At 39.6% G+C, this 13027-nt stretch overlaps 1 protein-coding gene across 4 annotated transcripts in view; it reads left to right on the forward strand.

Annotated features, from left to right (window-relative positions):
* Positions 1–13027, forward strand: part of LOC128694294 (neural cell adhesion molecule 2) — a 224591-nt gene that overhangs the window by 177601 nt on the left and 33963 nt on the right. For all 4 annotated transcript variants that reach the window (XM_053784367.2, XM_053784369.2, XM_053784370.2 and 1 more), the window contains exon 2: positions 5327–5882. In XM_053784367.2, coding sequence (XP_053640342.1) covers positions 5810–5882 — 73 coding nt within the window. In that variant the 5' untranslated portion in view covers positions 5327–5809. The remainder of the gene's footprint in view (positions 1–5326; positions 5883–13027) is intronic.

Raw genomic sequence — 13027 nt, forward strand, 5'->3', positions numbered from 1 at the left:
GTTTCATGCAATCAAGTCATACGAGAGAGAGAGAGAGAAACTTCACAAAAAATATCTACAGCGAAGTCTTTTCTCAACTGTGAATGATTTCTAGTATCTCTTCTTCATACTACCGTGAAAGGGAAAGTACTATACTAGATGATGAAAGGCATATTAAGAGCGTTATGACAGATTGTACGTTAGACTGAGACAAGGAAATTCGCTTTATTTACAATTAGGAAAATTGTTCAAGCCTTGCTTCATCCCATTTACCTAAGTAAATCACATTACCTAAGATATGTGTGTGTGTGTGTGTGTGTGTGTGTGTGTGTGTGTGTGTGTAGAAAACCTTCCCGCTACTCAGCGACTTGAGTAATTATATCTTCCATTAATTTGCATATTATATAGAAATATACGTATTCCAGTCATTTATTTATTAAATCTAGGTTTTCGTTATCAACCTATTTTTTTCGACATTTAAAGTTTAGTACTTTCGTTTTTTAGCAAATTTTTGGTTTTCTTTTATTGTATTTAGTTTTTTGTTTCACATCCTCCCGTTAAAGAAAATTACGGGTATTATGGAACACTAGGCTTGCACACACAAGTGGTACACAGGAGAGGAGGTGTACAGGGGTGCACATAATCTGGTACCCATTGGTGGCATTCAGGAGCAGCACACTGGTGTTGCACACAAGGGTAGCACATAAAGGGGGTAGCATATGCGAGGTAGCACACGGGGCTGGTCTAGAGGGGTGCTACATAGGAGTGTCACACTGAGCGGTACTTAGTGGTGGCGAACTTGGATGACACCTGGATTCTACACAGGGGTGAGACATGGGAAAGTATCACAGTGGGTGGCACAGTAACCGCCCTCACCTTGGGTGGGAGGGATGAGAGAGGCCACTACTTGTATCTGAGTGATCAATGCGGAGCTGCGGGAGCAGACTCCCATAACCCAGAGCGGTACAATGAAGAAGGCCAGAAACACCACTGGGGTCAGAAAAGGGTTTCACCAGTAGGGAGAGGAAAGGGGCTCTCTATCAAAAGAACAGTATGTCATCAATAGTACACTCGACGACTCAGTCATATCTATGCCTGGCTTGTAACATGAGCATGTCATATGGGACACTTATTTTCTTAAGGGTTATGAAAAATGGTAATATTTCTAGCGGCAGAATACGTAGGAAAAAATGCAAAATTCTTTATATGAAATACAGGAATAAATAAGGACCCAGCAAAACTCAAAAAATGGTATGCAACAAAAACATCGCCAAAATGCGAAGTATAAAGCTATGAGAAGTGGCTGTTAATTGGTTAGACCATACCACTGGTGGGGTTAGAACCCGCGATCAGAGAGTCTTAAAACTCCAGACCGACGCGTTAGCCACTAGTTGGATGAATCTTATTGTGGTTAGCTGGCCCAGTGACTAACGCGTCGGTCTGGAGTTTTAAGACTCTCTGATCGCGAGTTCTAACCCCGCCCCTGGTATGGTTTGTTTGCAATCGTGTCATTACGATTTCGTGAGTCATGTTGTTTGGTTAACTGGTAACACGCTTTGGAAGAGAGAATTAAACGTGTCTGAAAAAAAAACTGGTGTTAATATCTAAAGATAAAGATAAAACGAGGAAGGGATAAGCAACGCAAGAGAAGTTCCTGTATCAAGACCCACACGAGGATATGAATCAGATAAACCTTGTTGCCAACAAGGGTGAGAGATCACAAATTCTTCTTTGGTATTGAGAACTTGCCTTTCAGAAACAAAACAGGAAATTTACGCAAATAGGAAGAGTAGTCATAGTTGACAAACCGAGGGGGGGGGGAAGAACTTTAAGGACCGTGATCGTTACTGAATTACCTTTACTGACGGGCCACTAATGTGGTAAATAACTTTATTTTTAACGGATGACATTCTCTATTTCGGATTCTTCCGAGGAACCGGAAAATGATTATCAACAGTAAATCTCTCTCCATGTAAAAAATTACGTTTAGGATATTAACACTCAGCCAGAGATAGTTTTTTACTACACTCCCGGGGAAACACCAGCCACGGTAAACAGGTTAAACAAAAACGTCCGCGCTGGAGATAGACAAACCACGGAGTTGAAGTTGCCAGCAAACAGTCTCTGCCCACACTTCAAAAGATTGCTTTAGCAAAGAAAGGATGACAGTTCCACAGCTTAAAATGAGTTGGACATGCTGACGGACAGAGATGGAAGTAGCAACTGAACCAACATTTTGGTCAGGACGAGTCTCAGATATTTCGTACAAGGAAAATTGATCGCCCATTGTTTTAAAGGTAATAGTTGTGTCAACAGAAGACAGGAAAGTGAGCGTAAGTTTGTTGTTGTCAAAGATTCCTCCCGATGTACTCTTTTGAAGCTAAATAAACCCACGACTTACTAGTGTAATTATTTAGTCTGTTAGGTTTAATGACCCTCGACTCCAGATTAGACATTACGGCCGTAATTCACCAGTACTTTAATCAAAAAATTATATTACACTCAGTGAAAATACACAGATACACACACCTCTCAGTGTATATACTGTATTGGGCTGCTAGCGAGGCTCTTGTATGAGTCGTTTTCTGAAGAGGAAAAAATATTGATCCTGAAGTAAACATGGGTGGAACTTTGTGTTGACCAGGCAGATGCGTGGGCTGTAGCATCACCTGAGTTGACCAGGCAGATGCCGGGGCTGCAGCATCACTTGAGTTGACAAGGCAGATGCGTGGGCTGCAGCATCACCTGAGTTGACAAGGCAGATGCGTGGGCTGCAGCATCACTTGAGATGACCAGGCAGATGCGTGGGCTGCAGCATCACCTGAGTTGACCAGGCAGATGCCGGGGCTGCAGCATCACCCGACAGCATAACGATAAAAGTTTCCAATAAAGAGGCTTCCGGTAAGGAAAGACTTTTAATTGTTTGGTTTCAGTAAAGAGGATTCCAGTAAGGAAGTAAGTACTCTTTGATTGTTTGGTACCTCTCGCCATTTCTATTCATGGAAAAAATTAATTAAATATATAATGAAATTCATTTTTTCTTCCAATTTCTGTTAGAAAACTCCATCGGAGAGATCTAGATACCAAATAAAGACTGATGCTGAAGGGGTAACTTCGGCCCCTGGCGCTCCTTCGGTAGAGATCTACCAGGTCTATCAAAAGGGGCTCGAGATTAGGGCTATCTTGTAATTGTAATAATTTGAAACAAATCACCAAATACTCTGCATATATTCTGATGTATATGCAATGAGAGCAGCATAGTATATATTTATGCAAATATGTATGTGTTTGTGAGTATATATCACAGTAGGTATGCACTTAATATTTACTTCAGTCGCTATTGGGTATTAAAGAGCCGTGAACAGGCGACAGGCAGTTAACTCTCGTGTACTCAAAATTTAAAACCAAATAAATAAATTTAACAAGGCACCATACCACCCAACACAGGTCGGCGCTGCCGTGAATGACTTCCCTGGCAGGATGAAGCAATGACCCGTTAAGGGATACTCAAGACAGTGGCGCCACTTCTTCCAGTTACTTACCATAAACCTGCTTCCAGTACAGTCTGTTGGCTCTCTCTCCCCGCCCATCTTACCCACCACAAGAAGTACATGCTTCGGAAACAGCAGGGGAAAGAGAACGTTATATTTATGATAGTCATGATCACAATAAATTCCGTAAAGAACCATTCAACGCTGTAAAACACACGAAGTACATGGATAAGGAAAGTAGAAGTGGAAAGTGAGAAGTAATTAGTATGAAAACCTAAGCAGCAAGACAACAACACAGTTAATAGCAAGCATGTTTCTTGAGCAACAATGGGGCATCAACCACACCATTACCATCACGTCTCTTCAATATGTATCATCAACCACACTATCACTCCAAAGTCTCTTCAACAACTATGTAACATCAACTACATAATCACCACTTCAAAAACAACACCGTTATATCACCAACAATTATGTATAATCAACCACATCACCACCACTAATCCCTTCAACATCTATGTCAGGGGTGATTAACTTTTTTGCTGCTCTGTATCCCTTCGGCATTCTGACATTTATTAAACACCTTGAACTGTTATAATGTAAATAATCATGACTAATGAGTAAAAGCACACAAAACTTGTCAAAAAATATTAATACGAGAGGAAACTTAGCAAATGCACAATGAATATCATGTTCATTTAGGCTAAACATTAGGAGGAGGTGTGGGGTTATTAAAAGTATTATCCAGAGGACTGAGGATGGATTATTGAGGTAGTTTAGACGTTTAGAGAAGATGGAGCAAAATAGGATGACTTAGAGAACGTTTAAATCAGTAGTGGAAGGAAGACGGGGTAGGTTAAAGGGTAAAGATGGTTTTGTGTGCGAGTGGTTTAGACATCCAGCAAGTGTGTGTGTGTGTGTGTGTTAGAAAGGAGTAAGTGGGGGGCAAATGGGTTTTATGACTTAATGTGCCGTTGGAATGTGAGCAATGTAACATTTATGAAGGGATTCAGGGAAACCGGTTAACCAGACGTGAATCCTGTAGGTGGAGAGTACAGTACCTGCACTATGAAGCAGGGGTGGGGGATACTGCAGTTGGTGTGCTGTGTTGGTGTGCCTCTGGCAAGACGTTTATGGAGTAATGGTTAAAGTTTTTTTTTCTGTTTTTCGGGGTCACTTTGCCTAGGTGGGAGAGGGTCAGTGTCTTAAAAACATATTAATATGTATATATACGTCGTGCCGAATAGTTAAAACTTGCGATTTTGGTTTAAATAGCAACGCTCTTCTTGCCGAATAAGGCAATCGAAAATTTATGTATACAATAATTTCGCAAAAATCATTCTGAACCTAACAAAAAAAATATATTTTATTGTGTTTGTTTATTATTAAATTATTGTAAACTTATCTAAAGTATATTTAGTTGGATTAGGCTAAATTAAATTGCGCTTGTTATAATAACGTTAGGTAAGTTTTCTAAAGTTCTTTTGGTACAAAATTATTAATTTTTACATTAACATAAATGGAAAAATATATCTTTAAACATATAAAAGAAAATTTTAGAAAGGACTTAATTTTAAATGATATCTTGCTAATTGACCAATTTTTACCTATTCGTATATATATATATATATATATATATATATATATATATATATATATATATATATATATATATATATATATATATATATATATATATATATATATATATACATATATACATATATACATATATATATATATATATATATATATATATATATATATATATATATATATATATATATATATATATATATATATATATATATATATGTATAATGTAATAAGTAACATAATAACATATTTCTTTATAGGTATAAGCGTAAAGGCAGTACAACATAATATGGGAAGTAACGGAACACTTTACCACAATGATGTGTCACACTGTAAAGCTAAATACATACAATCTTTTATATAAGAAAATATGATGATCAGTGTTAATTTCAGACAGTGAAGTGTTTTGTGAGAATCAATGTTCACAGTTCAAGACTTTCAAGTTTGCGCCCAAGGAACTCCCTACCAGTTCACAGCGATGTGTCCTGCAGTGCGCTAAACACCTCCTGTTGGTGTTTAAAGCGCCAATGATCATCCATTCCCGGTGACACTTTAAACACTGGAGGAAGTAGAGCCTTCTAATAAGAAGGAAACGACCAAGCCGCGTTTGAAGTGGCTTCTTTCTTTACTATCAGTATAGAGAGAGAGAGAGAGAGAGAGCAGCCTCCTTGACTATCTTCTGCCAGAGAACAACGCTAACACCAGCAGTACTGAGGTACTTTAACCAGTAGACTGCCTCCGCTATGGTGCCGGAGGGTTGGTGGCTACCCTGGGTTCATCTCATCACCGTCTGCTGGGTCGGATCAGTTTCTGCAGGTGAGACAAGACTTGCTTTTTTTTTTTTTTTTTGCTCATGTCTTAACACGTAGGAATTCTTTTGCTGTGCTTCAGGATATGTATTGGCTATTGTATGGCCACGTAGTTTACCTAACCTTGGTGTGAGCTGGCTGGCGTTCCAAAAAAGAATGAATATATTGGTGCGAATGCCAACATTTCTGAGTGAGTGCCAACATCGCAGTGAGTGCCAACATTTCTGAGTGAGTGCCAACATCGCAGTGAGTGCCAACATTTCTGAGTGAGTGCCAACATCGCAGTGAGTGCCAACATTTCTGAGTGAGTGCCAACATCGCAGTGAGTGCCAACATTTCTGAGTGAATGCCAACATCGCAGTGAGTGCCAACATTTCTGATTGAGTGCCAACATAGCAGTGAGTGCCAACATTTCTGAGTGAGTGCCAACATAGCAGTGAGTGCCAACATTTCTGAGTGAGTGCCAACATAGCAGTGAGTGCCAACATTTCTGAGTGAGTGCCAACATAGCAGTGAGTGCCAACATTCTGATATGAAATCCAAAATATGGGAGTGATTGCAAATCATATTTATACGAATGACCACAATTTGTTGTGAATGACACCGAAAATAAAGACGTGAAATATTAGTGTGAGTGCCACCACATTAGTGTGAGTGCCACCACATTAGTGTGAGTGCCACCACATTAGTGTGAATACCACCACACTAGTGTTAATACCACCACACTAGTGTGAATACCACCACACTAGTGTGAATACCACCACACTAGTGTGAATACCACCACACTAGTGTGAATACCACCACACTAGTGTGAATACCACCACACTAGTGTGAATACCACCACACTAGTGTGAATACCACCACACTAGTGTGAATTCCACCACACTATTGTGAATGCCACCACACTAGTGTGAATGCCACCACACTAGTGTGAATGCCACCACACTAGTGTGAATACCACCACACTAGTGTGAATACCACCACACTAGTGTGAATGCCACCACACTAGTGTGAATACCACCACACTAGTGTGAATGCCACCACACTAGTGTGAGTGCCACCACACTAGTGTGAGTGCCACCAAACTAGTGTGAATGGCACCACACTAGTGTGAATACCACCACACTACTGTGAATACCACCACACTAGTGTGAATGCCACCACACTAGTGTGAATGCCACCACACTAGTGTGAATGCCACCACACTAGTGTGAATGCCACCACACTAGTGTAAATACCACCACACTAGTGTGAATACCACCACACTAGTGTGAATGTCACCACACTAGTGTGAATGCCACCACACTAGTGTGAATACCACCACACTAGTGTGAATGCCACCACACTAGTGTGAATGCCAATCAGTGACAATACTTCGTGTGAATGTGAACATACTGGTATGAAATCCATCGTTTTGGTGTGACAGCGAACAATTCACTTTAGGTTTCTGAAAAGGTTCACCGAGTCATGGGCTCCAGAGGGGAAAATCTGAATAATGAAAACCATTTCTCTCTAAACGAGGTAAAGAAATGTTAAAAGCTTGTCATGGGAAGAGATTCTGGGACTATTATTATTATTATTATTATTATTATTATTGTTATATTATTATTAAAATTATTATTAGTAGTAGAATTGTTATTATTAGTATTATTATCTATAATCACTTGGATCAAGACCAGTGATCGCCCATAATGAGATCGAGTTATTATAGACAATCCGTGAAAGTGGCTTTTTAAAAAAAAAAAATACCACGGGCGGGGTTAAAACTCGCGATCAGTCATATCACTCCAGACCGACGCTTTAGCTACTGGGACATCGCACGAAAGCGGTAGAGAAGCTGCAACAACTGGCTAGAGTAAATATTCTGTTGTTAACATATTCTGCTGTTAACATATTCTGTTGTTAACCTATTTGCGCTATACCCGTATGGATTGTACATATTGCCTAAATTACAAGAGAATATGTATTAGCCGGGGAAGGTTGAAACATGTGCAGCAATACCCACGTACAAGGTAATGGAGGACGGTAATTACGATAGCAGGAAGTACATACACTATATTGAGTGGTAATGATTACAGGAAGAAGGAGCTGCTACCGTACCAGGAGGAAGAAATTATATTGGGTCACAGAGAAACCAGGTAGTGAGCGAATTCGATGGCAAGAAAGAAGTTTACTGTACACTCATAGTGACTGCAGTACCGTGAAGGTAGTATACCGTATACAGTTAATGAATACAGTACCATGAAGGTGGTATACTGCATATACTTACTGGACACAGAACCATGAAGGGAGTATACCGTATATACTTAATGAATACAGTACTATGAAGGTAGTACACTGTATGCATTTAGTTTATAAACTACCATGAAGATAGTATACTGTATTCACTTATTGAATACAGTGCAATGAAGGTAATATTCATGCAGAAAGAGTGCACACTGAGTTATAATGACGGTAGGAAGGAAGTACTGGTACAGAATGACAGTACCAGCAAGAGGAAGTACAGATACTGGCTGAAGAGACACCAGGAGACAGTTGTGATAATGGCTGTTACGATAACAGGAAGTAGTGTAGATATTGGCTGTTGCGATAACAGAAAGCAGCGTAGGTACTGGCTGTTACGATAACAGGAATCAGTGTAGGTACGAGCTGATGATGATACCATTAAGGCAGTATATATGATGAGTGATAAGGATAGCAGAAGACAGTTTAAATAATATTTGATAATGATACCAGAAGACATTGTACTTAGCGATGGTGAATACCGCCCAAGTGCAACACTTGGGTATCTTCATTACTGAGACGTCTCGCTCATACAGCGGGTTTCTTTAGCCGTAAACATGAGAAAAACTGAAGATAGTAGTTGTAGTAGTAGTAGTAATAATAATAATAGTAGTAGCAGTAGTGGTAGTAGAAGTAGTACTAGTGGTAAGAGTAATAGCAGCAGTAATAATAATAATAACAGTAGTAATAGTATAGTAGCAGTAGTAATAGAGTAGTAGTAGTAATAGTATAGTAGTATAACTGGTACTATTAAAAGTAGTAGTAGTAGTAGTAATAGTAGCAGAAGCAGTAGTCGTAGTAGAGCAGTAGTAGTAGATACTGAATAATTAGTTACCAGGTCAACAATTTGATACTGAGTCGCAAAGATACCAGGAGTCAGTGTAGATGCGGTATGATAACACTAGGAGATGTACTTAGTGATAAGTATACCAAAATGTGGAAAATATATCGAATGGTGACGATACCATGAATGAAATATAGATGTTGAGTAACAGACATGTCTAAAAAAAATGTATAATTACTAAGTGATAAAGATAACTTTAAAGCAGTATGATAAAAATTACCATAAATGAAGCGAAGATACTAAGTAAATAAGAATCACTGAATAAGGAATGTAGATAACACCGAATTATAACGAAAGATCGAGAGAAACTCGAAAACTAAAACACAGGCAACAAAAACACAGAATGTAAGATAATACAAGACAAGAACATTGAAAGAAAGTGCACAGAAAGGAAGAACAAAGAAAGCAAGAGTAAAGAAAATAACAACACAGAAAAACAAAAATCACGAGGAGCCAGACTATGGAAAGCAAAAATACGAAAATAAAAAAAAAACACTCATATAAAACAGAAAACCATAATACAGAAAACAAGAAAATATAAAGCAAGAACATAAAAATAAGCAAGAACACATAGCAAAACTGTAAGTTTTCCTTCCTGATTTTTTTTCACTTTATTGTGTCGGGGTCTTGTCCACGGAAATGGGTTTGTGTAGATACGAGAACCAGCGTGCAAAAAAAAAAAAAGGAATGGTTGTAGAATATGTGTGAGGGAAGAATATTGGATTCTCTGTTGAAAGCACAAGAAAATGGATACGAGAAACCTGTAATGCAGAGTCCTAGAAATATGAAAAAGAATTGTACTGTGCACAGAGAAGTGTTATGAAGGACGGAAGGGTAACAGAATGTATTGTTTTCTTTAAGACTGAGTGAAGACAACCAGTTTACCAGGAAGAAAAGTGTGTATTTGGAACTATGGTACATTAATTACTAGGCTTTGAATTACCCTCTCTATTGGTAAAATTAACATAAAATATTATTATTAGTAGTAGTAGTAATATGGGAAGTACTAAATCCGTAGGGATCTTGCAGTGTCTGGAGATTAGCTCCAAGTCCTTGAATCAAGGGCACTATAACAGCATCAAGGCAACTCCTTGCCGAGGAAGAAAACATGTTATTGCCCAGTTCCAAGCCAGTGTAATTGTCACTGTTGTATACAGAGGATGTATTAATTCCGTAAGGTTGGGCTCCTCCACATTTTCCTGATTCGAGTGTATGGAAAAACTCTTGGCCGGGCCCGTGAATTCTAAATATGAAAACACATTGCAGGAAATGGCTAGATCAACCTTATTCAGAATCTCTGAGGATTCTTCATGAAACATTTGACGATTTTGATAAGCTAGTGCTAAACTTTGTGCTATTTATGGAATGTGTTTTGGCACAATTTGTGTTACGTTTAGTTAGTATGTTTTGAAAAGACGAGAACTTAAAAAACATATACTCACAAAAGAATCATTTTAAAACTGGAAGATATGGTGATTCAGATCATTCGTACATATGAATCTGACCTAAAAGATGTGCTCACATACACACGAACTGTGACTCGACCCCTGCAACCATAAACAGGTGAGTATACACACACTCACATCCAGTCATACGTTCACACCACACACATACACGGACAAACGATTTAGAGAGGTCTCAGTGGAAAAAGGTGAAACACTAAAAACGAGTAAGGGAAAGGGAACACCGACAGGTAATTGACACTACCCACAACAGGAGAAAGAAAATAAAACTTTTGATGGAGCTGAATACATCAAAGGCAATGCGATCTTTCAGACTATCATCATGGATTCTGCAGGAGGGAGCAGAATCAAGTCAGTGGACACAAGACAGTTGCAAGAGATCCGGAAGACATTAAATAGAGCCTCTGTATCAAAGAGACAGAAAGTGCTGAGATATAGACCAGCATCATAGACATGCATACATTACCGGATAACGGGGAAGAAAATCAGGAGATTGAAAGGGAACTTGAGAAGAATTCGTTGCACAAACGATAACTAGCATGGGTTCAGAGACGGCAAATCTTGTTAAGCTCTTCGATCTGTTGGAATTCAATGACAAAGTAAGATAAGTGAGACAGGACAGAGAGGGATCTGGGATTGCATTTTCTTATAGCCCATTTGATCCTGCACCTAACAGAGACTTGGGAAAATACACACAAACACAATGACATGCATAGTATGTAAAGTGTGGGCGCAGATTATCAGGAGAAGAGTAGTGGAGCACGTTGACACGAGCAGCTGCATAAGTTACAGCCACCACGGTTTTAGAGTTGGTAAGTCCTGTCTCACAAATCTGCTGGAGTTTTATGACAAGGTAATACCACTGAGGCAGGAGAAAGAGAAAGGAATGGATGGACTGCATATTTCTGATCTACTAGATTAGAATGTGCTGGAGACAGTACCACACGAGAGACTAGGACGAAAGTTAGAGGAACAAGCAGGACAAAGCCCTTCAGTGGATCATGGAATGCTTAAATGTAAGTTTACAACGATTAGTCATTGTTAATATTTGCATACCAGTTAACCTGTAATAGGTAAACAAACCATACCAAGGGCGGGGTTAGAACCCGCAATCAGATCGCGGGTTCTAACCCAACCCGTGGTATGGTGTGTTTGCAATCGTGTCATTACGATTTTGTGAGTCATGTAACAGGTAAAGTCATAATGCCTGTAGAATATGAGACAGTACCCTGGGTCCTGTGTGCGTGTATGTGTATATATGAATAATTAAAGTGTTCTGAGCACCTGTCAGTGTTCAATAATAACCCAGATGGAGACGGAAATTCAGAAACCTAATTGGTCTGTATATTTTCACCCCTCTTCGGCAAATACAAAAATGAAAAACCTTGAATTTATAGGAAGGTGGCGTCTCTCAACCGTGCAGGTGAGGATGGAGTGTCAGATCAGGTTTAAAAAGACGCGGGAGCAAACACTACGACATTTTTATTGAAAAACTCTTCGATTCTGAGTCCTTCATCACTTCTAACACACACAGTTTAATAATAACAGTTTATATAGGCAGAAAGTGAGTGTGAGTGACACATGGTGACCTGAAAAAATCCTATATATGCTATTATTTTTACACAGTTTAGAAGTGATCAAGGTCCCAGGAACGAAAGGTTTTCTAATATGTCCTAGTGTTTGTTCACGTGTCGTTTAAAACCAGTTTGTCAGGGAGTGTGATGGCAGGTCTTGAAGTAGGTAACTGAAAGGAGGCTAACCGTTTGGGCAAGTAGTTCCTCTGTACAAAATTTCGATCCCATCAGGACAGCTAGTGAGAATAAGGGGATTGATGGATACTGGACATCTAGCAAGATTCCTCTTGTTGATGGTGATCTCACTGTGTCTCTAATGCCAACCCTTGGTTTATCGGACAGTTTAGACTATGCACACCATATTGGTCCGCTTACGCCTCACTGCACATACGCGAATAAGCCTGAATCAGGGCAGCTAGCAGAGTTTCTGCAATACAGAGAGTCTATGGATCGAGATGTGTGCTCATCGTTTAACTGGGAACTATTAAGATTAATTCCCCAGAGTGAGATGCACTCATAGGTTTGAGACACGAAAATTCCCTGTCGAACGTTGCAGCAGTAGAGCATGTTCCTACGCACCTTTTCTGCAACGGGGCTGTCCGAGCTGGATTACTTGGAAGCCAGCATTGTGACTGATTCTGGCGCTGGAGCAATGAGAGTTTCACAGTCAGTAAAGGCCTTAGTGCTGCTCGGGTCTTATATTCTTGCTACACAACTCAAGGGGATTAGCAGAGATACAGGGAGGATGAAAAGAAAGATGGCAGGGTAATTTAGGAGACTACTAATTCCCAGTCTACCAAGTGTGACTGTAAGTGAGGCTTGCATCTACTGCCCATCTTCAAGGGAAGGGTTCAGACCACTGTTTGGGTCTGTTAAGAGATGTGAAGCATCGGAAGTGAATAGGTAGGAGGTGTCATGACTTCAGGATCATGTCTCATCATCCTGAGGTCAGTCATTTTTTTTCCTAGAATCAGAGCGCTGGCACTGG

This window comes from Cherax quadricarinatus, chromosome 43, assembly GCF_038502225.1.
Source record: "Cherax quadricarinatus isolate ZL_2023a chromosome 43, ASM3850222v1, whole genome shotgun sequence".
NCBI classification, from domain to species: Eukaryota; Metazoa; Arthropoda; class Malacostraca; order Decapoda; family Parastacidae; genus Cherax; species Cherax quadricarinatus.